The sequence below is a fragment of the Miscanthus floridulus genome, chromosome 2 (genome assembly GCF_019320115.1).
Source record: "Miscanthus floridulus cultivar M001 chromosome 2, ASM1932011v1, whole genome shotgun sequence".
Taxonomy (NCBI): domain Eukaryota; kingdom Viridiplantae; phylum Streptophyta; class Magnoliopsida; order Poales; family Poaceae; genus Miscanthus; species Miscanthus floridulus.
Genome location: NC_089581.1, coordinates 121,599,552 through 121,626,955, shown reverse-complemented (window position 1 = coordinate 121,626,955; position 27,404 = coordinate 121,599,552). Strand labels below are relative to the sequence as shown.

Sequence of the window (27,404 nt, the reverse complement as noted above, 5' to 3'; positions counted from 1 at the left end):
CTCTTTCTATGTTGAGGCCAATTTACAAGCCCATAGATTTAGTGAGTTTAAACATCCTGTCTTCCTACTTTCCTAGATTGTATAGCTACCTTAGTTTAGTTTTCTGTTGTCCCTCCCCTGGGTTTTCTTTTCTTCTATTGTTTCTCCTCCCTTTGGAGGTTTTATGTACAGCTTCTCCTTTTTAATAAAATCTTATAGTGGGGGCCTCCCCAGTTGTATTTCATGTTCAAAAAAGATTTGATGATTGATTATGGGGCAAAGGACGAGAAGGCTACATACACTTAAGAGAGAATGTAAGCTGTGGACTGTGGTCATGGGGACATTCGTTAAGTAGTGTGTAATAAGTACTTGTTTTTCTTTAGCCTTGCTGTTGGGAGTGGGGGGTTGGGGGTTGGTTTACAAGACGTTTAATTTGAGAGTCAAAGTGAGAGCATTGCATCTTATGATATGGCTAACTCTCGGTCAAGTTGAAGGTAGAAAGTGGCCTCATTAAGTTAGGGGGTGTTTGGCATGGCTCCTCTTGAGGGGCTTCTCCAGAGGAGCCAGAGCTATTTTGGAGGAGCCACAATTTTTGGTTCCTCCAAAACGGCTCTAGCTCCTCCGCTTTTTACTGAAAAACGGCTTCTTCATGAAAATGTTTGGCATGGCTCCTTTGTAGGAGCCAAAGCCAGAGCGGGGGAGGAGCCTAGCAAACAAGCCCTTAGTTTGAAGGATATCAAAGGTGTTTAACTTGAGAGAGTCAAAGCGAGAGCATTGTGTTGCATGATATAGCTAACTCTTGGTAAAGTTGAAGGTAGAAAGTGGCCTCATTGAGTTGGTTTCAAGGATCTCAGAGCAATTGGATTGGTTGAGATCAAACTTGAAATAGTCTAAAAAGTAGTATTGATTCCATGTGGATCGTCGGGTGATGCTACTCAGTGACTTAGTCTAAATAACACAGTGGGCGCTGTATGATCTGACGGAGGACTTCATGACCTCGACGAATCATATGGTGAAGCCAATCTAGACTTAGTGATTGATGAGTACATGTATCACAGGTATCCTAACCGACTAGGGAGCATGAGCATAACTACTATTAAGGCCCCGTATGACTGCCCTCAATCCCTCAGTCGGAGGGCGACTCAGGAGGCTGTATCTGACAAAATGGGCCTATGACCAGTCAGGAGGCGTTCTGATTGGCCTGTGACCAATCAGGAGGTGTCTTGATTGGATGCATCCTGATTGGTCGTTTCCTCAATCTCCACAACCCTTAGCAGCCATGATCCCATAAGGGAATGGGAACGTAGAACGAGAACTTGGGGTGTTATTTTATAAAGTGAGAATGTAAATGTTCCAAAATTAGGAACATGGATGTTCTCGAAACGTGGAACATGACCATGTTTCACGTTTCTGGCTGCTAAGCAATGCCATGACGGGATGGCGATAATGACTGAGATGAGACGAGGTGACGGCAGCCCAAGGGAGCCCTTGACCGGCATGTAGGACCCCAAGTCTCTTGTTGCAACCTTGCTCCCTCGGCTATATGAGGGGTGATAGGAGATCCCTTTCTTTTTCAAAGCCTTTGTAGCCCTCACGATCTTGACTAGTCCTTGGACACTTCATACCACCCTTAAAACCCTCAAATTCTCTCATCCGTTTGTAGCCCGCACTGCAAACTAGAGCTCACGAAGACGATGTAGGGCCCACTGACTAATGACTAGTTGATAGGCTCACTATGGTGTGGCTAATGATTCAACAATGGACTATGTGACTTTGATGGATCATCTGGTGAGAATCTAACTTGACTTAGTGACTTGTTAGTATGGTTACTGGAGTGGACCTTATAATCTGGCGAAGAACTGTGTGACCTTGGAAGATCATCTAGTGGGCCAAGCTAGACTTTGTTACCAATTGGCCAAGTCCTCATAGTGTTTTGCATAGTGGACCTATGTGGCCCACTGGCATATCATATAGCGAGGAAATATTCTGGAATATTTTCAACTAGCTGTTGAAGGAATCGACCATCACAATGTCACCATATGATCCGATAGGTCCATTTTGAACCAACAAATCATCTGGTGATTATTGTGTCTGCTAGCTTTTTTAACGTCTAGCAACCTCTCCATCCTCTATATAAGTGCTCTTTGACCATATTGTACCCAACACTTGTAGAGAGGTTTGTGAAGCATTTGGAGAGCCACCCAAGCCAAGAAGTGGAATCGAGTGTTAAGAGGATCTCCAATAGCTCACCAATCTTTTATTATTATTGGGAGAGTTGTTGTAGCAGTTTCTCAATATATCTCCCCTAATACCCATATGGAAGGTGGTTACCATAGGAGTGTTGGCGAAAAGATAGCTGAAAAGTGGTAGTTGAGGTGGTCCCCATGTTACGAGGGAAGATACAACTCCCCCCTTTATTTGAGGGAAGATGGTAGAAATATTAGTGACCACCAAAAAAGGGAGAGGTATTGGGAAACTACTAGAGCAAGAAAAAAGTATAGCTATCCCCAATATGACAGTTTTATAGGGATATGGGGAGGTATTGGGGTACTGCTAGAGATGCTCTTAGCCTAGAGTGCTATTAGTGTTCTTACTTGGGTTTTCTTGAGGACAAGCTTCAAGACTTCATTCTTCTGATGTTTGCTAGCATCTAGAGACCCGGTGAAGGACTTGGTGGCCTTCCTCTATGGGACTATTGTGAGGAGGATCTAAGAAGTTTGTACATGGTATTGAAACCCACCTTGCTGGAGTGGCGAACAGGTTTTCACTAGTGAAGCGGAGCGTAACCAGGTCTCTTTGACCTAGGTGCTCTAATGTGGATTAGAGGATTGTGACAACATCTTGAGACCACGAGAAAAGTTTGGTTCTCTTTTGTCTTTTTCTTACTTGCTTTACTTTCATTGCTTGCAAGTCTCCTGTATGACAACTAGGATGGTACAATGTACTTAGTAGCAGGTGGCGGCCACAAGGCGCACGACGTAGCGTGAGGCGTATGTGGCCAGGGGGGCTCAGGTGGGCTCGGAAGGGGTGGCGCGCTACGGTGGCACAGTGGGCTTGTTGGGCGGGTGGGGTGGATAGGCAAGCACTATTTAGGGGGAACTTGAGCGGACAATGATGCTTGGGGAGGCCAGTGTGGGCGACTCAGTGTGCATGCCAACAAGGTGGGTATCATTAATGAATGGAGGATTCGGGAGGAGGAAGATACGTTGATGTGAGGCTGCCCAATGGGGTCTATAGTTCTCTGTGACTACCGATGTCAATACTCTCTCCATCTCAGTTATTTTTTTGCACTATCTCAGTTATTTTTATCACCCCACCAAATAAAAAACGAGAATGAATTCATTCCTCTCAACCAAGGGAGAGTATTGATTGGATTGCTTCCCAAATTTGCCATGTCAGATGATTTGGCAAGCTATGATTTTGATTAGTATTTTGTTTGCTACCAAAACTTATCAAGCTCCAAATCTATGGCCATATTTTTACTCAACTTTTGGCTTGCCAAATCTGTGGTACGGTAAATTTTAGATGTCAACCAAACATGTCCCGGATGCAGAATCAAACTAGAGGTGAAGCCATCCTACGCTAGCATGTCCCCAAATCAAACACTTGTTTATTGAATAGGATTAAAACTTCACTGTAACCGGCTTTTTATACACCGGATAAAATTACAATGCAATCGTAAGTGAATGCATAATTTGAGGGTATATGTCTACAAAGTCAATAGTCTGCTACGGTGTCCGGCAGCGTGTATAGTACTGCACTACCGCGTACTACTACAAGAAGTAAATAGCGTGCAATGCATGCGCTGCTTTTTTTTTAGCATAATGCTGCTTTTTTGTTTGTTTGTGGCTAGAAAACGCAGAAATATGACTTGCAAAAGGGAACACAAAAGGAGGCCGCGAGAGCACACAGCACAGAGCAGACGGAGCCGGCGCGAGCGCGACTGGACCAACTCACCCACCCGAGCGCATCGGCGCAGATCCCGGCCGCCCAGCGCGAGATCCGACGGCGGCGCGCTAGCAGAGCACACGCGCCCCACCCCTTCCCTTCCAGACCTTCCTTTCCATTCCCTATCGTCTTCCTCCCCTTCTCCACGGAGTGCTCGTTGGCACCTGAACCTCCCAGAACCTCCTCCGCTTGCCTTTGTCTCCACCCTCCACGCCGCCACCGATTTATACACGCTTCGTCCCGCCCCGCCGCGCCCTTCTGTTCTTACCATAATACCACACCATTCTTCTGATAAACCATCCAATCCAGATTCCAGAGTTCCATTCCAGTCTGAATTGCTCCTCCTAGCTTCTGATAAACCATCGGGACTGTCTGTGCCGCCGCCGCCACCGCAGCGCCCCACCATGGCCGCCGCGCCGCTGCTGTCCGCCGACGTACTCTCCTTCCTTCCCTCCGCCTCCGCCCACGCCGCGGCCGCGGCCGCGCCGACGCCGGTCGTAGCCGCGGCGTGGGGCGCGGCGAGGGTGGGTGCTGTGAGGGGTAAGGCGGCGCTAAGGACGACGACGAGAGGAGGAAGGGGCGGGTTGCTGGCTCCGGTGGTTGGGGGGAGGCCCCGCCGGACGCCGCTCTCCGTGCGCTGCAACGCCACCAGCCGGGACGGCAGGGTACCGACCCGTTTTCCTCGCCTTCCTTTTCGGTCCGATTTTGCGCATTTCTTTTTCTTTCTTTTCATAAAAAAAAAAGATACAGGCATGTTTGTTTTTCAATTCCTATGTCACAGTTGCTGTGTACATGTAAGAGCAAGATCAATAATAGAGCCAAGTTATCTGGCTAGAAGATACGTTATAAGAGCCAAGATATATAGGGGCTGTTTGGTTCTGGGAACTCCTAAAATTCCTCTCACATTGAATGTTTGGACACATGGAGTATTAAATATAGACTAATTACGAAACTAATTGCATAACTTGCGACTAATTTGCGAGACAGAATCTTTTAAGCCTAATTAGCCCATGATTGACAACTTGGTGCTACAGTAAACATGTGCTAATAACAGATTAATTAGGCTTAAAAATTCGTCTCGAAAATTAGCCTCCATCTATGTAATTGGTTTTGTAATTAATTTATATTTAATGCTCCTTATTAGAACATTCGATGTGACATAAATTTTAGGAGCGACTAAAGAACCAAACACCCCCATAGTGTCTCCTATTTGTCTTTAAAAAGTATCACTCTTCTATTTCTCCTCACAACACTTTACTTGGACCCACTAATACCTATGTTTTCGTGCCAGCTTGGTGCTTACATGGGAGCCAAGCTCTCGTCTCTCTCGTATCTTCTCTTGGCTATAAGCCCATTATTGTATTTGCTCTAATACTTCTACAACAATCGATGCATTTCTTTACGTCCTCATTTTTCATTAAAGAAAAAAGTATTTTTCATAGCATTTGCACTACTTATATACAGAGCCAGGAAAATTGTGCAGTTTCCATATATACCTCACTCCTCGTCACCTATCCCGCTGGCAGATTACACAACAAGAGTTCACTGAGATGGCGTGGCAAGGAATTGTCTCATCCCCTGAGGTGGCAAAGGAGAGTAAACACCAGATTGTGGAGACAGAACATCTGATGAAATCCCTGCTGGAGCAACGGAATGGCCTAGCCCGACGCATCTTTTCTAAGGTGGGAGTTGACAATACAAGGCTTCTCGATGCCACGGAGAAGTTCATCCAGAGGCAACCTAAGGTGCTTCATCCTCAACACACTCTGATTCTGTTGATATTCACATGCAGTTTGCCTTAGCAAGAACAAGGCATCTTACTATTATGAACTAGGAATAATACATGAGAGAACTGAAAATGCATTTTTCCACTTCAATAAACTCAACATTCTTCAATATTTTTCTGTATGTTGCTTTTCATTGGAACAAAAAATATATCTTCCAGTCATAGTTTTCTTATGTTCTGTTCAATGATTCAGGTATTAGGTGAAGAACCTGGATCCATGTTGGGGCGTGACTTGGAAGCTCTGATACAAAGAGCAAGGGACTTTAAGAAAGAGTACGGCGATTCATATGTCTCAGTTGAACATCTAGTCCTTGGCTTCGCTGAAGATAAGCGGTTTGGGAAACAGCTGTTCAAGGATTTTCAGGTTACTGTGAAGACCTTGAAATCAGCCATTGAATCGATCAGAGGGAAGCAAAATGTAATTGATCAAGGTACAGGATTTCTTTTCTTTTTTCCCCTAGTTTTGGAAAGATTGCAATACTGACATTAAGATGCTTGCAACTTTTATCCTTTTCCTCTGTTTGTGCCCCAATAAGCTTGCATGATGTAACCTATTTTCCCATAAATTGCATAAAGAAAATGCCAAGTAATGCAACATGTGCTGAAGTAGACGTCACTTTTTTCATGCATAATACGTGAGTAGATACAAAAATTTGCACCTTGAGCTCCTGTTTCCCTCTGATACAATAGTAGATATTTTGACATGAAAAACTAAAGTTATGTATTTTCAATAGATCCTGAGGGTAAGTACGAAGCTTTGGAGAAGTATGGAAAGGACCTGACAGCTATGGCACGTCAAGGGAAGCTTGATCCAGTTGTTGGAAGAGATGATGAGATTCGAAGATGTATACAGATTTTATCACGAAGAACAAAGAACAATCCAGTTGTGATTGGTGAACCTGGTGTAGGAAAAACGGCTATAGCTGAAGGGTTGGTAAACAGTGCTTTTTGCACAACATATCACTGATTATCAAAATAGGTCCCTGAACTTGATTTTTGTTTCTTGTTTAGGCTAGCTCAGAGGATTGTTCAAGGAGATGTGCCACAAGCTCTGACAAACCGTCGAGTAAGTTATTTGTTCATGTATTATGTATTTATGTTCTTCAGGGTCAAGCAGATTTTGGATTCTTTGCTAAATTATTGAAGAATTTGTTCCACATGTATCATGATATTTTGTCATAGTTCTAGAGTAGAGTACATGCCATGTTGGCCCTCAATTAGACGTTTATATAAGTTAAAATCTTCAGTTGTCCTTGAGCATTTTTTTATGTTGCAACTTATATTAATGTTAAAGTAGTTCATCTGAACATAGATTTTGAAAATTAATTCTACCACCTGTTCTATTTCTTTGTCCTTTAAGTTGTATAAGTATTTTGGTAATGTTTGATGTCCATTAGTATACTTTGTAGTTGACGTTCAGATATAGATTGGAATATCTGGACATAGCTACCTCTTTGATATGATATATCGTTTTTTATGATATGTCTATAGTTGATTTTAATCAGTTTCCAAAGTATTGAACTATTACTAACCAGTTAGATGCTGGTTTAGAGGTTTTTATTTATTTTTTGCTTTACTGCATTGTCTACCAATATTGGAAGCATTATTTAAATTGTGACCACTGTGCCTTATTGGATTTTTTTTTGAAACATAATGGCTGGAGCTCTGCCTTTCAATTAAGAAGAATATAATTGGCCTAGTTTATTAGGGAAACCAGGCCTTCTCGGCTTATTTGGATACTTTTTTAACATTTTCACAGTTCACTTTTTAACTCTCTATTCTACTGTTTCTTAACTTTCTTTTAAACAGCTAATTGCACTTGATATGGGTGCATTGATTGCTGGTGCAAAATATCGTGGAGAATTTGAGGATAGACTCAAGGCTGTTCTCAAAGAAGTTACGGATTCTGATGGGCAGACCGTTCTTTTCATTGATGAGATTCACACAGTTGTTGGAGCAGGTAACTATGCAGGATGCTCTGCTGTTTCCCTGACTATTCGATGTTTTAATCCTTGTCATTAATTTATTTTAGTTCAAACCGTTTTATTTGGTAGCACTTCATTTCTTGAAAAATTGCGTGCATGTGAAAGTTCCTTTGATGATCTTGTATGGGCCCCACTATTGGAAACCATCTCTGCTTTTATTTAAACCTGGACTATAGTCATGTTGTTTGCATAAGCCCATGCATATCTCACACTAACTGTTGAACTTGTGGTGATCCCACTTTGGGCTGGCATTTGAGCCTCTTATAACACTTCAGGGTTTTTGAAAATAAATAACACTTCATGGTGAGAGACTACATATTTTGCTTTTTTAGTTTTGTTATTCAGGATTAGATTCAAACATGGTTCTCTATATTTTACTTATAGGTTGCACTGGGTGGATAGAAGAAGCATATTCAATGCAAAGTCATGTCACTCAATGTTTCCCCCTGTTTTTTCTGCTGTTTTATGATGAAAATGAAATTGATGCTTGAGGCCAAACCATGTAGAAGTCTGATGAATTCGTGGCAGATCTTAATATGAAACTGCCTGTCAAAGTTTGGTGTGAATTTTACTACTATTGTCATGAACAATAGAAGACCTGTCCACTGTTAGGAAATTTATGGATGTATGAATGTTCATCTTATTCCAGGTGCCACTAATGGTGCAATGGATGCTGGTAATCTTCTCAAACCAATGCTTGGGAGAGGAGAGCTACGGTGTATTGGTGCAACAACCCTTGATGAATACCGCAAATATATTGAGAAAGATCCAGCACTAGAGAGGCGCTTCCAACAAGTTTATGTTGATCAGCCTTCAGTTGAAGATACAATTTCAATACTCCGAGGACTAAGAGAGAGATATGAATTGCACCATGGTGTACGAATATCTGACAGTGCCCTTGTGGCTGCAGCTGTTCTTTCTGACCGTTATATCAGTGGACGATTCTTGCCTGACAAAGGTGGTTTATTTGACTCATTGCCATTCTTAATTGAAGCTACTAACCTGCTAGATGATGAGGAGATATTATTAAAGCCACTACTGTAAGATCTTATGTGGTCTTTCTAATGAGAGGTTATGCTTTGTTGCAGCAATTGATCTGGTTGATGAATCAGCTGCCAAGTTAAAAATGGAGATAACATCAAAACCTACTGCTCTGGATGAGATTGATCGTGCTGTCCTGAAGCTTGAAATGGAGCGTCTCTCACTTACAAATGATACAGACAAAGCATCAAAGGACAGATTATCCCGTCTTGAAGCAGAATTATCACTCTTGAAGGATAAACAACGTCAATTGACTGAGCAGTGGGAGCATGAGAAATCAGTGATGACTAAAATTCAATCTGTCAAAGAAGAGGTAAGGTTTACCTTTCCACAATGACTATGAATATATCAACAGAGTTGGTTGAGACAATTGACTTAAATTTACCTGTTGCTACAGATTGACAGGGTAAATGTGGAGATACAGCAGGCAGAACGTGAGTACGATCTTAACCGTGCTGCTGAACTGAAATACGGCAGTCTGAATGCCTTGCATCGCCAGCTTCAAACGACAGAGAAGGAGCTTGATGAATATCAGAGTTCTGGGAAATCCATGCTAAGGGAAGAGGTGACCCAAGATGATATTGCAGAAATAGTGAGCAGGTGGACAGGCATTCCAGTTTCCAAACTAAAGCAATCTGACAGGGAGAAGTTGCTGTATCTGGAGGAAGAGCTGCACAAGCGAGTTGTCGGTCAGGATCCTGCTGTAAAAGCAGTTGCAGAGGCCATTCAGAGATCCAGAGCTGGATTATCTGACCCAAACCGTCCTATTGCCAGTTTCATGTTTATGGGACCTACAGGAGTTGGCAAAACAGAGTTGGCGAAAGCCCTTGCTGCTTTTATGTTCAACACTGAGGAAGCTGTTGTCAGGATTGACATGAGTGAGTACATGGAGAAGCATTCAGTCTCAAGATTGATTGGTGCTCCACCAGGTTATGTTGGGTATGAAGAGGGTGGTCAACTAACAGAAGCTGTTCGTCGTAGGCCATATTCTGTTGTCTTGTTTGATGAGATTGAGAAAGCTCATTCAGATGTCTTTAATGTCTTCCTTCAAATATTGGACGATGGTAGGGTTACTGACTCTCAAGGCAGGAAAGTGAGCTTCACCAACACCATAATTATCATGACGTCCAACGTTGGGTCACAGTATATACTAAACATGGATGAAGAAGTTGGATCATCTGATTCAGCCTATGAGAACATAAAAAGGAGGGTGATGGATGCTGCAAGATCTGTATTCCGTCCAGAGTTCATGAATCGTGTAGATGAGTATATTGTTTTCAAGCCTCTCGAGAGAGAACAGATCAACAGCATTGTCAAGTTACAGGTAACACTTTGTACTTTGCAGCATTTTGCATTCACAAACTATCAGTATGACATGAGATGTCAGTTATGAATTATGATCTTTATTCAGCATGCCACCTATCATATACTGACATATTTGTTCTTGTACTTCCTGCGATGCAGCTTGCAAGAGTACAGAAGAGGATCGCAGACCGCAAAATCAAGCTCGAAGTCTCACCTGGTGCCATTGAATTCTTGGGAAGCCTGGGGTATGACCCAAACTATGGTGCAAGGCCGGTGAAGAGAGTGATTCAACAGTACGTGGAGAACGAACTCGCAAAGGGCATCCTCAGAGGTGATTTCAAGGACGAGGACAGCATCTTTGTGGACACCCAGGTTACGGTGCCCTCAAATGGCCAGCTTCCGCAGCAGAAGCTTGTTTTCCGGAAAGTGGGTGAGCAATCGAAGACCGCTGCTGAAGGCGAGAAGTTCTTGCCGGCTGTGTGATGGAGTACGGTTGCAGTTTTACAGATCGTGAGCAATAAAATGTACATATAAGGTTGACAAACTGGTAGAAGAATATCTTAATAGGAATTAGAAGAAAGATGTCTTAATCCACAAAATCTCACTTTGTGTTGATTTGGAATAGGATTGGAATGCCTTCTAGCTCTGTCTAACTGTGATTATGTCTCATCCCGCTAGCCAGATCGATCCCTACCGTCTTGTTGATTATTGAAAGCTAGTTTCCTATTGTATAAAAAAAAGGGTAGTTTCCTCGATGAGACAGCCTTGTTTGCACCTCTCGTATAAGTCAAAATCATGGTCAAAGATGACTCACTCGTAGGAGTAGTTGAGGTGTCAGGTCAATCCTCATGGTGCATGTACTCATGATACTGGTCACGTTGCCCCAGCGGCTATCAAATTGTGCTTGAGCATGTAGGTAGCTTCTTGTTGGTCGGTAATAGATAAAGGAAACAAAGCAAGTGTCTTAATTAAGCTAAGGATCAACCATGCAGTCAGCTACTGAAAATTAAGTAACTGTAGGCAATTTCCTATAAATGTTAATTAAAATGAAGATAAAGCATCGACAACTTGTGTATATCCTCGGGATCAAGCTTTAACCGTGTGTTTGGTTGGTAGGATGGTGGGAAATGGGATGAGGTGAGCTCCAATTTGATGTTGACGAATGGAATAGAACCATTTCCAGAAGGGAATATACCCTCTAGATGTGAGAGAGTCCTTCCTTTTAAATTGTGCGAATGCCCCTTGGACACAATCACCAGTAGAAAAACGACTTTTGATTCCACCTCGAAATTTGGCTTTAGTCCCGATATTTTTCGCGCCCGAAACTAGAGAGACCTTTAGTCCCGGTTTGTAGATCCAACCGGGACTAAAGGTCCCTGCCCAACGGCTACTGCGGCAGACATTTGCTGCAGGGGACCTTTAGTCCCGGTTAGAGCTACCAACCGGGACTAAAGGTTAATTTTTACTCCCGGTTGGTCCCTCCAACCGGGAGTAAAAGTCTACTCCCGGCTGGAGGCTCCGTCCGGGACTAGAAAGTGACCTTTAGTCTCGGTTGCTGTCTCCAACCGGAACTAAAGCTTGAAACTGTAACAGACAGTCTTTTGAGCTGACACTGACAGGGTGCTGTCCCCTGCTTGCATTTGTTGTCGTGCTTTAGTCCCAGTTACAGTTTGTACTAGGAAGTAGCAATAAGAAACGAAGAGTGACGACGCATGCATGATGGCGATCGAGACGTACTTGTGCTTGGTATTATGAGCCGGTTACAGTTTGTTGCTGTGCTTTAGTCCCGGTTACAGTTTGTACTAGGAAGTAGCAATTAGTCCCGGCTGGTATTACGAGCCGGGACTAAAGGTATACCTTTAGTCCCGGCTGGTATTATCAGACGGGACTAAAGGTCTTTTAGTCCCGGGCGTTTACAGGAGCCTTGATGGGCTGGCTCGACCTGAAGCCCACACATAGGAGAGAGCATATACCAGAATGGAGCGGCCCAGTACACAATATGCTGGAATTGCTGGCCAATCCCACCTATTAGCACCACCTCGCTTGCTCAAAAGGATGAAAGCTAACTTAAAAGCTCAGCTCTGGAGCCATGCACCACGATCTTACTTGAACAGGATCTGTTCTATAAGATCGTACCGCTGCATCCTTGACTAAAAGTCCTTCGTACATTATAAACGTGTAGAATACGTATATTCTAGCAGCGTAGAATGCGTATTCGAAAGCCAAAACGAATCATCAATTGAAAATAGAAACAAAAAAAAGAAAAAAATTGAAAGTCCCGATAGCAACGTAGAATGCGAATGAAAATTGAAAGTCCCGCTAGCAGCGTAGAATGCGAACGAATCATCAATTGAAAATAGAAAAAATAGAAAAAGAAAATAGAAACAAAAGAAAAGAAAAAAAAAGAAAATATTTAGTCCCGGTTGGTAATACCAACCGGGACTAAAGGGCCGGCCCACGTGGTCAGGCCGGGAGGCCTCTTTAACCCCGGTTGGTATTACCAACCGGGACTAAAGGTGGATCTTTAGTCCCGGGTGAGAAACCGGGACTAAAGGAGGGGGGTTGAGAACCGGAAGTATAGCTCGTTTCTCTACTAGTGAATGTGAGTGAGGAAGAAGAGGTTAGGAGAGGAAACGAAAGCACATGTCGTTGGTGAGGAAGAAGAGGCTAGGGAAGAAGATGAGATGCTCGTGGAGGAAGAGGTCGACAAGGAAGCCTTTACACATGCACACGGAGTGGTTGATGGCCAGCGAGGAGGAAGAGGCACGTTGGCAAGCCACGCTCGCTAGAGCAAAGGTGAGTTGCACCATTGAGCGCCGAGGCCGGGGATTAGGGATACGAATCCCAGCTACACCAATGAGGAGGAATACACACGTGGGCTTGGAGAACTAGTGGGGTGAGGGCCACTAAGAGAGAGGCGAAGATTGAGGGGCACCAGCGGGCTAGGGCGAGGAATACACACGTGGGCTTGGAGAACCAGTGGGATCAGGGCCACTGAGAGAGGTGGAGACTAAGATACTAGCGGGCTAGGGCGCAAGTTGGCATCGCGGCGGGTTGAAGTGCTTATCGATGGAGAGAGGGGAGCGGCACGATGGGCATTTTTTTCGTCCGCGTTGAATTCATCAATGGGAAGATAAGTTAAAAGTAACAGGCTAACATATGGGTCCTATTTGTTAGCAATACTCATCTCGCATCTAATGTTCTTAAACCAAACACAAAAGGACAATCATCAGCCTGTTTGCTTGGTCGTAAACGATCGTAAATTTTCAGCTAGAACAGTATTTTTCTCTCACATCAAACCAGCCAGCAGTAATATAATCCACGATCGTATTAGCACCAGCCGAACAGGCTGCATATTCTCCCAACCAAACACTAAAATAGGACTATCTCATCCTTAAAATCAAGAATGGGTCCATCCCATTTTTAACTGTCTCCAAACCAGACGCACGCTAACTTGCTAAGCGTCATATGAGTGCTAATAATGCTCAATCTGAGTTGGTGCTACGGAGATAAGAGCATTGTTTAGGTTAGATCTATGGCACTTAAAAACAACATGTCCCTTCTCACTTTCCCAACCTCGATCTGCCATCCTTTCATCTGCTGGCAATCTAGATAGATGTCATTACACCAAAGTTTATTTACAATTGCTAATGTAGGTTGTGCTCGTTGAGCAAAAACATGCCCAACACTAAGTATGCAAAATTAAGTTGCATATACATATATAACGTGCAAAGCATTAGCATTTTATTACACAAACATCACAAACGCGGCCACATACAAATAGGGGTACACGTACAAATGCTACCACGACCAGTGAGTGTACGTACGTGCGACCGGAGGCATTGGCGGAGCTGGTAGAGTTTGCGTACGTGCACGGAGTCTAGCTACTTGGCAGCGCCATCAAGGGTGAGGAACGGGCGCTCGCCGTTGAAGTTGCCCGGGGGTCGTAGCTACAGACGATGAAGACGCCGCGGTTGGCGGCGCAGACGACGCGCGCGCAGCCGATGCGGGTGGACTCGCGCCACACCACCTGCGTGTAGTGCCCGCACACCTTGCCGGGGTCGCAGCTGTTGCTGCTCAGGTGGTAGTTCTTCTCGTCCGGCCACCCACGACTTGACCGCGTCGTCGGCGCTCCACGCCTGCCCCGCGGAGCCCCAGAAGATGTTCTCCCCGAACGGCCCGCCGGAGTGCACCAGCTTGCAGTCGCCGGCGCGCTTCGCGGCGTAGTCCTGCGCGTACTTGGCCACCTTGGCGTCCCACGCCACCGGACCCACGCCGTCCGCGGCGCGCGCGCGGTTGTGCAGGTCCACGAAGTCCTGCGGCGTGTTCTGCGCTGAGGTGGTGATGCTTGCGATGGCTGTTACATAAATGTGTACGTAACCGTAGATCCGGGGACGATCTCTTCCTTTAGGACTTCTCCATTTATCTGGGACAGTAGCACCGCAGCGGGTAGACGCCGTTGTAACGGTGTAGAAGACGTCGGTGGTGCTGCAGTGGAACGGTGGAACCCTACAGGCGCGACGGTGAGCTTGGTGGGGCACATCCCGTCGCCGTCAGCACGTATTTAGGATCGGTTTAGGGTTTTCTCTGTAGGTGGGTAGCGGCTCCGTTCAACCTCGTGACCCGAGCCCAGTTCCCCACTCTATATATATGTGCTGTGCGACAGGGGCCCACCAACCAGTTAGGGTTGGGCTCCCCTGATCAGGGAGCAGAGGCAAGGGCCTAATAGGCCGTTGGGTCTATTGGTGGAGATCAACTAACATTCTCCCCCTTAATCTCATTCCATTTTTCAATTTCATATCATTTACTTTTGTTCATTCCATTACAGATTAGCGCATAGAGCATGTCTCATCGTCCCGGTCCATTGCCGATAGATTTAACAGCTGCAACACACTACTCTGTTCTGAAATAGATACTAATCTTTGGGTCTTCTTTTATCCAGGAATTTTAGGCTTTCCTTTAAACTCATGCTAGCTACATGTTCTCTGAACATATTGGGTGGTAAGTCTTTTATAAGCGGATCCACGAGCATCTTTTCTGTACTTATATGCTCAAGACTTATGACTTTATCCCGAACTTTATCTATCACAACATAATACTCTATGTCAATGTGTTTGGCAGCACCACTTGACTTATGTTGTGAGCATACTGTACTGCTAGATTATAATCGTAGTATAACTTAAGTGGTATATAGATGTCGTCAACCACCTTCAAACCGGATATGAACTTCTTTAGTCAGTTCACCTGCCCATTGCCTCATAACACACTACAAACTGTCATACATTGTGGACGATGTAGTGACAGTTTGCTTTGAGCTTTTCCATGAAGTAGCTCCTCTTTGCGAGATGATAGAAAATCCACGTCTGGATATATATTCACTCTCGCATAATCAGAATCTGAATATCCCACTATGTAGAGTCAATCAGATCTTCTATACGTCATCATGAGGCATTTCATTCCTTTCAAATAACGCAAGACTTTCTTTATCAATTTCAGTATTCTGTTCCAGAATTGCTCTAGAATCTGCCAAGTAAAAATCCAGTAACAAATGACAAGTCAGGTTGCGTACATACTTGAGCATGTTGCAAGCTTCCGACAGCTGAAGCATATGGAACCACTTTCATTTGATTGAGCTCATATTGGTTCCTGTAGCATTGAAAGTTCCCATATCTGTCGCCTTTGACTATATAAGCAGGTGAGGGACTACATTTGTGCATACTGAATTTCTTTAAGATCTTTTCCATATATGCCTTTTGTGATAGTTCTTATACCTTTTTCTTCTATCTTGGTGAATCTCGATCCCTAGAACGAACGAGGCTTCACCAAAATCTTTCATATCAAAATTTTGAGGACAAAACTTCTTTGTCTTCAGTTGTAGACTGACATCACTACTAGCAAGTAAGATATCATCCATATACAGGACAAGAAAGATAAACTTTCCATTCTTAAACTTTGTATAGACACAATTATCCTCTACATTTTCTTTAAAACCCAAAGTGCCTTATTGTCTGATCAAACTTCAAGTATCACTGTCTTGAAGCTTGTTTTAATCCATAAATGGATTTCTTTAGGCGGCATCCCATTCGTTCTTTTTCTTTCATGACTAAACCTTTCGGTTGTGCCATGTAAATATTTTCCTCTAAGTCTCTGTTGAGAAATATCGTCTTTACATCCATATGATGTAATTCTAAATCGTAATGTGCCACTAATGCTATTATGATTCCAAATGAAACTTTACATGAGACTAGAGAAAAGGTCCCATTGTAATCAATTTCTTCTCTTTGAATAAAGCCTTTTGTCACAAGTCACGCTTTATATCTCTCTATATTCTCTTGAGAGTCAAGCTTTATTTTGTAGACCCATTTACAGCCTACTGTTTTGGCTCCTTTAGGAATTATTTCCAAATCCTAAACTTTATTGGTATTCATCGATTTCAATTTATCTCCATGGCCTCAAGCCACTTTGATGAATAATCACTTCTCATGGCTTCTTCAAATGAGGTGGGATCAACCTCCATTTGAAATTCCTTAGTGTTATACACTTCATAATCAGCAGAAATAGCTGATTTTCTAACTCTTTGAGACCTTCTAGGGGCCTCCACATTTGGCACATCTACTGTTTGAGGCTGTTGTTGCTCCCCCTCATATGTGGCAATAGGTTCTATAGAATCCTGAAGAACAGGTTTCTCATCGTCATTCATTGTTGCCACAGGTGGGATAACAACAGGTGCAGGCACCACAGTATCTTACACTGTCGGTGCAGCGACAGCATGTAGTGAGAAAATTGGCTCATGAATCATTGGAGTGGGCGCATACACCCGCTTCACTTCAAGGTCAATTTCTCGAGCTACCATGCTCCCCCTTATCTTTTCATCCTCTAGGAAAACAGCATGTCTCGTTTTCACAAACTTTGTGTGTCTCTCTGGACAGTAGAAACGAAAACCTTTTGACTTTTCTATATAGCCAAACAAATGGCAACTTACTGTTTTGGGATATAACTTCCTAATATTTGGGTTAAATACTTTAGTCTCAGCAGGGCTCTCCCACACACACGCAAGTGGTTTAGTGAGGGTACTCTTTCTGTCCACAACTCATACGGCGTTTTGGGCACCGACTTACTTGGTACTCTTTTAAGAATATGAATGGGGTTTTTAACGCCTCCATTCAAAGGCTCAACTATAAGGTGGAGTAACTTATCATACTGCCCACCATATCCATCAGGGTACGATTAATTCTTTTAGTTACTCTATTCTGCTGAGGTTCGCCCGGTGTAGAATACTGAGCTACTATGCCATTCTTTTAGGGTATGCCGACCGTAGTACCCCCCACGGTCAGACATGACTATCTTTCTCTTTAAATTGCGTTGGATTTCAACTTTTGCCTTAAATATCTACATTTATCCAATGCTTCTGTTCTTTTTTTTATTGGATAAATGTAGACATAATAGGAGTAATCATCTGTGAATGTTATGAACGAATCATTTCCATCCATACTCTTTATAGGAAACTGACCACAGATATCTATGTGAATAATCTATAAAATTCCTATATTTCGTTTGGCATCTTTCTTAATCTTCTTTACATACTTTTCTTTTATGCATTCCCTGCATTGTTCTTAATCTGAGAGCTCTAATGGAGGAAGAATATCATTCTTAACTTGTCTTTCTATTCTCCCCCTCGAAATATGGCCTAAACGACAGTGCCATAATTTCGACAACGCATCGTGAGCTCTCTTATGCCACCATTTCCAGAGTAACACTCTGTTACCAGCTGCTTTATCAGCTGGGTAACATATATCTTTGAAGAGCCAGTGAACTGACTCTTTATTCTATCGAGGTACTCGGTGACCGTGTCACACTCTGGGATTGAGCCCACAATTATAGGGTCAATCGTGTTCTTTATCACAACCAAATATTTCTTGTTGGCAGTGATACACTTCCTATGCTCAAGGGCATAGGACTATCTTTTGGGATTCAAAATCCCTCTCTTTAGTTGCCCAAGTGGCATCATTCTCTTTTGTCGCCCTCACTGGTGCCACAAACTCAGTGGAACACAGTGAGGTGACTACCCAGTCCACCTTAGACAAGATGAAAACTAGGTCAAAACTTTTCTTAACATAAAATAACACCATTTGCATGCCTTGATTCCAACGTTGGTCAAAATCAAAATATACAATTATTCTTATACACTAATTCTACATCACCGTTGGGCAGAAATAGAACTAATGCATAAATCTTTAACTTTTACAACTGTTCTTACACACTAATTCTACATCACCGTTGGGCAGAAATAGAATTAATGCATAAATCATTAAAATTAACATCCGTTCTTATACACTAATTCTACATCACCGTTGGGCAGAAATAGAATTAATGCATAAATCATTAAAATTATGATATTGTTATTAACAACGTTGGTCAAAAAATAACAACATCATAATCATGTCAAATCTCTTTTCTTCTATTAAATACCACATTGGTTCAAAATAACTGGAGAATCAACTTTTTCTTTAGCAGCGGAAAAAATCTCTTTTTCTCTAATTAAATACCATATTGGTTCAAAATAACTGGAGTATAAACAACTTTTCTTTGACTGTGGAAAAACTCTCTTTTTTCTTGAATTTTACCCACAGGGAAAATTACTTTTTCTATTTTCTTTAATCCATTAATCAATTTCCAGAAAATAAACATTTACTGAAAAAACTTTCCTTTTCTCCGGTTAAATATCACGTCGGTTCAAAATCACTAGAGAATATACTTTTCTTTAGCAGCAGAAAATTATTTCTCAATTTCTTAAATTTTACCCACTGGGAAAAATTACTTTTTCTATTTTCTTTAAGCCATTAACCAATTTCCAGGAAATAAACATTTACTGGAAAAAGGAAAAACAGAAACTGCTTCAATTCAGTACTGTACATTCAGCCTAGCCAGCAAAACGGCCTAGCCCATCTACTCTCCGCGCGCGGTGCCGGCACTCAGGCCGCAACCTGGGCCTGGGCCAGCGAACCCGCTCGGCTGCGCGCCCCGCCTGGGCCAAAACTGGCCCGCTCTATCTCAGCCGTTTATCCAGCATCGGATGGCGACCCGCGTGTTTCGCTCGGTATAAAAACCGACGCCGCGGCCGGTGCCCGAAAAACCCTAGCTCATTCCTTTTGTCGCTCTCTCTCTCTCTCTCTTCGCCTTCTCTTCGCTGCTCTCCACTCCTCTCTCAGCCGCAGTGATGAAACCGAGCGAGAGCGAGCAAGGCGGTGGAGCGACCATGGCACCGTCGCTGGCCCCCTCGCCGGCGCGCGTGCTCCCCAACGGGTGAGCACGCCGCCGTTGAGCGGCCTGGCCGCGACCCTTCCTTGGCCGAGCCCGGCGAGCCAGCTTCCCCGACTTGGCTTCTTCTCCCGCATCGGCGAAGGGACATCCCGATGCACGGCGAGGTAGATCCACCCCTTCCCCCTTCGGATTTGTATTGTTCTTCCTTTTCTTTTCGGAGTTCATCCAAATGGGAAACTAGGGTTAGGGTTAGGGTTCCAACCCTTGTTCTTTTCTCTTCTTCTTCCCCAATCGGATCTAGATCTTGTTTGCTTTTCTTTGTTTGACCGATTGGGGTTAGGGTTTGTGTGCCGACCCCTTTTCTTTGTTCTTTTTCTTTTCGCTTGTTCACCCGAAAAAGGGGATCTAGGGTTAGGTCTTAGGGTTCGGCCAAATCCGAACCCACTCTTCTTCTTTCTCACGCGAGTTAGGGTTAGAGTTGGGAAGAACCCTCTTTCTTGTTAGATCCGAACTGGATTTGATCTTTTCTGTTCTTTGCCGTGCGCCGTCGAACGGTGTGGCTTCTTTCCCCATGCGGTGGCGGTGGTGACCGGGGTTCCAGTGACGTCCGCCACCCCCGGTCCTTTCCCTTTTCTTTTACCCGGTTAGGGTTAGGGTTACACAGAGGCAACCTAGCTCTGGTACCATTGTTAGAATCATAAATGTGTACCTCTGTGTGTAACCATAGATCTGGGGACGATCTCTTCCTTTAGGGCTTCTCCACTCGCCTGGGACAGTAGCACTGCAGCGGGTAGACGCCGCTGTAACGGTGTAGAAGACGTCGGTGGTGTTGCAGTGGAACGGTAGAACCCTGCAGGCGCGACGGTGAGCTTGGTGGGGCACATCTCGTCGCCGTCAGCACGTCTTTAGGATCGGTTTAGGGTTTTCTCTGTAGGTGGGTAGCGGCTCCGTTCAACCTCGTGACTCGAGCACAGTTCCCCACTCCTCTATATATATGTGTTGTGCGACAGGGGCCCACCAACCAGTTAGGGTTGGGCTCCCCCGATCAGGGAGCAGAGGCAAGGACCCAATAGGCCGTGGTGGAGATCAACTAACAATGGCCAGTATCGCCATGGCCACAGCGAAGGCAGCTACTAGACTATAATGCTTCGGAAACGCCATGTTTGCTTCTCGATCGATCTTGCGGGATGAGAGAAAGCTAACTCGAGTTGCCGGGTTTTTATAGCCAAAGACCCAAAGTGAGTGTGGAAGGAGTGTATAACCGTGTGCAAAATGGAGATAAGGGTTTTTCCAGCGTAAAATGGAGCTTAATTGGGCTTAATTAATCACAAAGGAATATTTTCTTACCTCGTTGTGCCTTACAGAGACCCAAATAAAAGTTTGTTTTTTTTCCTAAAAAAATACCGCGTTGTGCGATGCAACTTCTTGGATGTGTCATCATCTAGCAGATCCAGGTATATTATCTGAACTACGCATGAAACCAGCATATATCCATTAGAAGTCAATAAAATGAAGTACTAGCAATTTGCACATTTCACTGACTTTAGGTGTATACTCTAAGGATTCATTTGGTTATAGCTTTGCTTGGTGGAGCGGTTTTTCTTTTTTCTTTCTTTTTTTTTTTTTTTTTTTTTTTTGCTTCACTAAAGCTGTTTTGAAAAAGTGTTTGGTACATAAAACTTCTCATGGTAGATAGAAGAGAGAGACCTGAGGGTAGCTAGTATTTTGAGCTTCATCCAGCACTCATCTGTGTAAGAGCAGGTTTTACGGAGCTCCACTTGAGGAGCTATTTTATTTTAATCTGTTTGGCAAAAACCAACTTCAAACAGCTCATAAACCTATTGGAAAAGCTGTGCTAAATGGGACCTAAATTTTCTAGCTCAAAAGTCAAAATACAACTTTGACTATAAGTTAGCCAAACTCTTGACAGGATATTGACATTTAGCTTATTACATACTCCCTCAGTTCCAAATTATAAGTAACTTTGACTTTTTTTATTCATCTACTTTGCTATGTATCTAGACATATTATTATATCTAGATACATAGCAAAATGGATATGCCAAAAAAAGTTAAAGCGACTTATAATTTAGAAATGAGGGAGTATATAGTAATAGTAACTTTCTAGTTATTCATATGTTGATTGGAGGGAGTATTTTGAGATAGACATTGGTCAAGTAGTAGACTATTAGTAGCTGATCTTTAAATTAACTTACTTTTTAAGGACAAGTGTTGCAAAACCAAGTTTCCTTTCACATCAGTACTGATATTACATAGCCTTATCGCAGACGGTTTGATAGTAAACAAAGTTCTACTAGCATATGACACGACTCAGTACACGCAATATATATATATATATATATATATATATATATATATATATATATATATATATATATATATATATATATATATATATATAATTTCTTTTTTGAACAACCCTAATTGCTTGTCCTCTCGCCATCAAGGGGCTGCTAAGGCATACTGAAAAGGACGTTGACACAAAAACGAGAAGGTGCTTGGAATGTGCCACCACAATTATTTGTCTGCTTGAAGATAAGTCCAAGCTTATAGCTAAACTCGGGAATAAACAAAGTTTAAGTTGGCACAAAGTAGTTGGTCTAAGTACGGACACTGCTTAATGAACCTATGCACAAGCACAATACGGTACCACTAGCGCCTGGACATCCGGCAGCAACCTTCTCCTGGTGGCGCCAGGGTGGTGGTGATGGTGGTGCGATGAACGTCGCAGGCGTGATGGGCAAGGCATAGTGGGGCCCTGCGGGGAATGCGGCGTGGCAGGGGACGAGGCACGGCAGGGGTAGGGGCGTGGCAGGGATCGACCACTGGTAGCGAGGCAGAGTGGGGCAGGCAGATGACACGATGATGCCACTATGGGCGAGATGAGTGGGAAAATTTTTGGCGCAAGATGGAACAACAAAATGGAATCAGCGTGAAAATGGAATCAGCGTGTTCCACTGTTCACTTCTCATCTTATTTCAGCTTATAACACTATTGAATCATCCAAAATAATCCGAAAGCTACTGTGCAAGTGAACAGCCGAACACGCCCATTAAGGATCCCAGGGGCATTTCTTTCTTCCATTTTGTTATGCCCAAGCTGCATAGACCTACTTTAAAAGAAACGATGCCCAAAGTAGAATGAAGTAATGCTCAGAAGCCAAAGCAAGTTGCAAACTGGCACGGGCAGCAGCAGCCCATAAGAAAGAAATCCTAGGTCCATGGGATTGGGCCTAAAGCAGCCGCTAGCCCAATTAAAGCTCTTTCACCTGCCACGCACACCTTCCATCCTTCGCCTCCCAGCAGTTGATGCTACAACAGAACAGTATGGACCCCCTGGCCCCTGCAGCTCAATCAGTGCTGTAACCAAACCACAAAACGAACCTGAGACTTTGTATATGATACCAGTGTGAGCACAACCACAGGTTCAGAGCACAACAGGCTGTACTGGATACAAGAAAAGTATGTACATTTCAAGGTACATGCATTACACATACCGGTAACAAATGCAATATGAAGGTGCACTGCAAATATACCTGTAACGAGGCATTCATAAATACAGGCACAGCAAACACGATACAGCAACCTCTTCTTTTTCTACTGCTACAAGCAACTACGAGAATCTGTCAACCCCCACCCCCAAAGAGAACACTGGTACTACAGTTACAGTTAAGTACAACGGCGACTACAGGGCTCGTCCTTATCGCTGCTCACGCCCTAGTCAAAAGCACACGATTTTGACACAGCAACCTGTCACAAAAAGGACCCAGTTTAGCATAACTTAGTATCATGGGAAAGAAAATTTTCATTATCGGAAAATTTTCATACAGGGAAAAGAACAAATACATGTTCCAATTGGCCACTTGCTAAACTATATTTATCATTGCCAATAAGGTTTTTGACCTGCAATGAAGTTACAACTATTTCTCTTGATTCCACAGGTTAATTTCTCTAAGTAGTCGACTTGTTACGCCACTTATCATCCACTTAAAAATATTGAGCAAAGAATAAATGCAGTTCTCTAATGCATGAACAATCACAAGTTCACAATAAGTAGTATGGTATTGCAATGAACCATCTTAAATCATCATATTCCATGAAAGCATAACACAAACTGACAAATGCTTTGGTAATAATTACCATGTTACTCTATATAATCAGGATATCAAATTTAATATATATTTTGAGGCATCTGGTGTGACCTATGGAGAAAAAGAAAGATATCTTCTACTTCTACCATACAACAGTAAGCTGGTAGATTGTTAACCCAATACCAAGATGTAAAATTCGCATAAGAAAGACCGGAGTATAATAAGAGGAACTAAAGATTGTTAACTGAATACCAGAAATTAACAACAGGGGATCAAGTCATAACACAAACACCTACTGTTGATCTACCTTTTTTATATGATTACCGGCTAGTTTATCAGGGGCCAACTGTAAAACTCAAATGGATGGTCTACTGAATAAAAGCATTGGTTGTCAATAATCTCCTAAGGGAAATTTCGGAATCGAAAGTTTGAAGTATCAACGGTAGATAAAAAGCAAAGGATAATGCTAATGCATGAATGTTACAGTTGCAGGCACCTTAAAAGCACTCTGCCGTTCAAAGCAAGCACTCTGTCATGCATGGCAATGATTTCAGCATGAACTCAGATGCTTTAATCAGTATACTCAGGATCAATATATTGACTCATTAGTTTAATCTATTAAACCTTGAACATATAAGTACAACACTATAGGCATATGCAAGTTTTTTGTGTTTATTTTGCTTGAAGGTGATCTGTGTTTGCCAACAAGCAATGCTTAATTGAAATAAATATCCTCACAGTATTGTAGGCTCTATTATCTAGATTAACTAAAACTGACACCAAGTGGGAGAGAACAACATGTGTTAACTATAAGACAGCAACCAAAAAAAAAAACGTGCACAAAATCCTCAGAAATTACTTAAGTTTATAGAAAGGTTTTTTAGGTTCTAACTATCAAAATTAACTAAAACTGACACCAAGTGGGAGCGAATTACAATGACTGGCCATAGACTAAAACTGAAAAAAGCAAACATGAACGTGTTAAAGAAAAGAAAGCATAAGTATGCAAATACCTAATTCAAGTCTTGATCAATCTTCCTTTGTATCCTCAGAATCGGAGATGGGTATCAGAATGCATGAACCAAGGATGTGTCCATTAAGGCATACATAGTACTCAACAGAACCATCTTCTGCACCCAATCTCACAGCAGCACTACTTGGGATCATGTCTGCTTGCATCAAGTTCCATAGCTTTGTTTTACAATAAGGACACATCTTATTCGGATGGAAGTTTGCCTGCCTCTCAATCAACATCTTCTTCATCTTCGATGCAGCAAACGACTTGAAGATACCCCGGAAGAGGCCCAAGTCACCTTCCTCACCCTGGTCAAGATGTTCACAAGACTCTGAGACATACAACGCATCAGACCTGCACTGCGGCGCCAATAAGCTCTTCCCCAATGTCCTAGAAAAACGGGTCCTGTAGACAAAGTGCCCTGGGACTGGGTCATGGATATTACTAAACAGGTCTCCACTAGGGCACCCTGCGCAATAGATAAGAAGCTTCCCTAGGGCCTTCCAGTTGCCATCAACAATATGGCTTCCATCAGAGTGCAAATCCTTCATCATCTTTGGTGCCCTGGCATTGCAGAATTCCTTCCAGAGCACCCTCTTGGCAAATTCATCAAACCACTTACATACGCTGGATAAGATAGCAATCATCTTCGGGTTCCAATTCATGTGTTTGAACACCAGATACATTGCATCCTCCCTGACATGGCCCTTGAGGCAAGCACAGCTCGCAGAGTGCGTACATCGGTACCGCTTCACCACCAATGACATTTCAGTCTCAGGCGATCAGGTCAACTGTGCCCAACTCTATATATCCCCTTCAATCCTGCTCCTGCAGCAGTTCAGCACCACCGTTTGATGAGATGCTATTTATCATGGATAATGGATTAACCAAACATTGAAACTAACAATCAAAAGATAATTAAACTAGTAAATCAACTAGTGTACCAAAATATCAATTTCGATATGTTTCAGTTTCGCTGCTGCTCGCAGGGGCGGACCCAGCGTATGACATGGTGCGCACATATAACCCGATACATTTTTTGCGGAAGAAATTGAAGTTAGTATCCATAATACATGTGTATACATGTAATTGGGTCAGATCCGAATAGGAGTAGCATACATTAGATAGATGTTGTGAGCTGGGTTTCGAACAGCGGGAAGGAAGAGAAGGGGCGAGCGTACCTGGTGGGCGCTAGTCCCCGGCGCGAAAGGGCCGAATAAGACGCGGCGCCAATCACCGGCGAAAGGGCCAACGAAGAACTGGCAAAGGGCGACGGCGCTCGCACGCCCAGGCGTCGCCGCCAGGAAAGGAAGGCCGAGAGCGAGCGAGAGAGGGGTGAACGGGACGGGCGGGGTACGAAGGACAAGGAGAGATGAACGGAACAGGCGGAAAATTTTGAGCCTGTCTAGGGAGCAGCCGGAAATCTGTAGGGAGCGCTCGGCTGTTTTAAGGCCCAAAACATATGATTTCTGGACCCTGATTTGGTCATCTATCGGCTCACAACTCTCTTCTTTCTCCTCTCCATCACTGTCGAGCACCCTGCCCTTCTCCTCCTCGTCACCACGGTTGACAACCACCGCCCCTCCACGGGCTCTAGGGATCGCCGGAGCTCCAGCGAACCAAAGAGCCCGCAGCGGTCGCCTTCTTCCCCTCCCCCCTCTTGGCGGAGCTTCGCCATGGTCATGTTCGCCAGCAACGCCGTGCTCCGAACTCCGGCCATGGCGCCCCCGTATCCGTCCGCTGCTACCACCACCAGGGCCCCTAAACCGCCCAGCCACCATTCTCACCGCCTGGTTCGCCAACCGCCTCTCCTCGGTCGGCCCTTCTATACCAGTCTGAGTTGGAGAAGAAAGAGAGGAAGAGGCTCGCCGGAACCCTAGCCGTCGCGCCGGAGCTGGGGAAGAAGATGACGGGCAAAGATCCAAGAGGAGGAGGAGGAGGAGGAAGGGGGGACCGGCCTACCTTGTCGACGTCGGCACCGCCGGAACCCGCTGCCGCCATCGGAGGGGAGAGAGGGAGGAGCGCCGAGAGCCTGCGCGTCAGGGAGGAGTCACGTGCGCGTCGGGGAGAAGGGAGTCGGGTGTTGGAGTTGGATAAAACACCCGATTGGTGTTTAGCATTACTAAAAAAATTTAGTTAGGGGAGGGGGAAAATGGAGAAGCTCCTTGCCTATTTAAGTGTTTGAGCCACCAGTTTATAAAAAAAACATGTTTGTGCCATATCGTTGGGGAAGGATACACATTTATTTCTCCGCACTCCCTTAACACGTATCCAGCACAGGCATTTGGCGGATGCAAACATCGCTTGCGTAAATAAGCTGCAACCATCGACGTAAAGATATGGCTATATATAAAAGCTATTAATTTCTCGTGGTGCTTCACACGGATCCAATGTGAACGTTCAACAGACACAAGCGTTGCAACTGGTGTAATATAAGGACTAATTTGGTTTGACATCACGCAAACATAGTATTCTCAGGCAATAGATTTTGGCTACCTAAGGTCGGATTTGTTGCCCGGTGAAAGCTGTCTGGCTCAGGGTTCCATCCACGATGACCCCTAAATGCATCACAACCACCGGACTCTATGTAGCCTAACCGCTCAAGTAGAGATTTGATTATGTAGATAAGATAATTTTGAAGTTCGTCCCATGCATCTAGGGCACAACACATACGCCACATGTTGGCAGAATCCCTCTTCGTCTAGTTGGCTCAAAGGGAGAAGGGACACACTTGTTGGTACAAATCTCACCACAGGAAAGTGAACTGATCAAACTAACACATGGAAAACATACAAGCAGCATAGATTGCCCACCCTATTTCAGGCGCCTGGAATATAGCATCTCCCCTATTTCAGTAGTTCTTCCTATTCACATTTGAACATTGCGTCGCCTAAAAGAAACTAATTTTTTTAGGCGCCTGGAATATAGCATCTCCCCTATTTCAATAGTTCTTCATATTCACATTTGGGGCGGG

The 27,404-nt window shown here is 43.8% G+C and overlaps 2 protein-coding genes and 1 pseudogene across 2 annotated transcripts; 1 reads left to right on the top strand and 2 right to left on the bottom strand.

Moving 5' to 3' along the window:
* Positions 1–4,050: 4,050 nt before the first annotated feature.
* LOC136528833 (chaperone protein ClpB2, chloroplastic-like) lies at positions 4,051–10,818 on the top strand. Its single transcript, XM_066521830.1, has 10 exons — positions 4,051–4,592; positions 5,454–5,672; positions 5,907–6,144; positions 6,448–6,643; positions 6,725–6,779; positions 7,523–7,673; positions 8,348–8,656; positions 8,787–9,052; positions 9,137–10,063; positions 10,204–10,818. Exons 1-10 carry the CDS (start codon positions 4,332–4,334, stop codon positions 10,525–10,527), a joined length of 2,946 nt encoding a protein of 981 aa, XP_066377927.1. The 5' UTR covers positions 4,051–4,331; the 3' UTR covers positions 10,528–10,818.
* Positions 10,819–13,928: 3,110 nt separating this feature from the next.
* On the bottom strand, positions 13,929–20,466 carry LOC136539520 (pathogenesis-related protein PRB1-3-like; annotated as a pseudogene).
* Positions 20,467–22,715: 2,249 nt separating this feature from the next.
* LOC136528825 (EID1-like F-box protein 1) lies at positions 22,716–26,557 on the bottom strand. The gene is made up of 3 exons (XM_066521818.1): positions 26,393–26,557; positions 24,429–25,258; positions 22,716–23,074 (listed from the first exon to the last, which is right to left on the bottom strand). The coding sequence occupies exon 2, from the start codon at positions 25,195–25,197 to the stop codon at positions 24,445–24,447; it is 753 nt and encodes a 250-aa protein (XP_066377915.1). The 5' UTR covers positions 25,198–25,258; positions 26,393–26,557; the 3' UTR covers positions 22,716–23,074; positions 24,429–24,444.
* Positions 26,558–27,404: the final 847 nt, after the last annotated feature.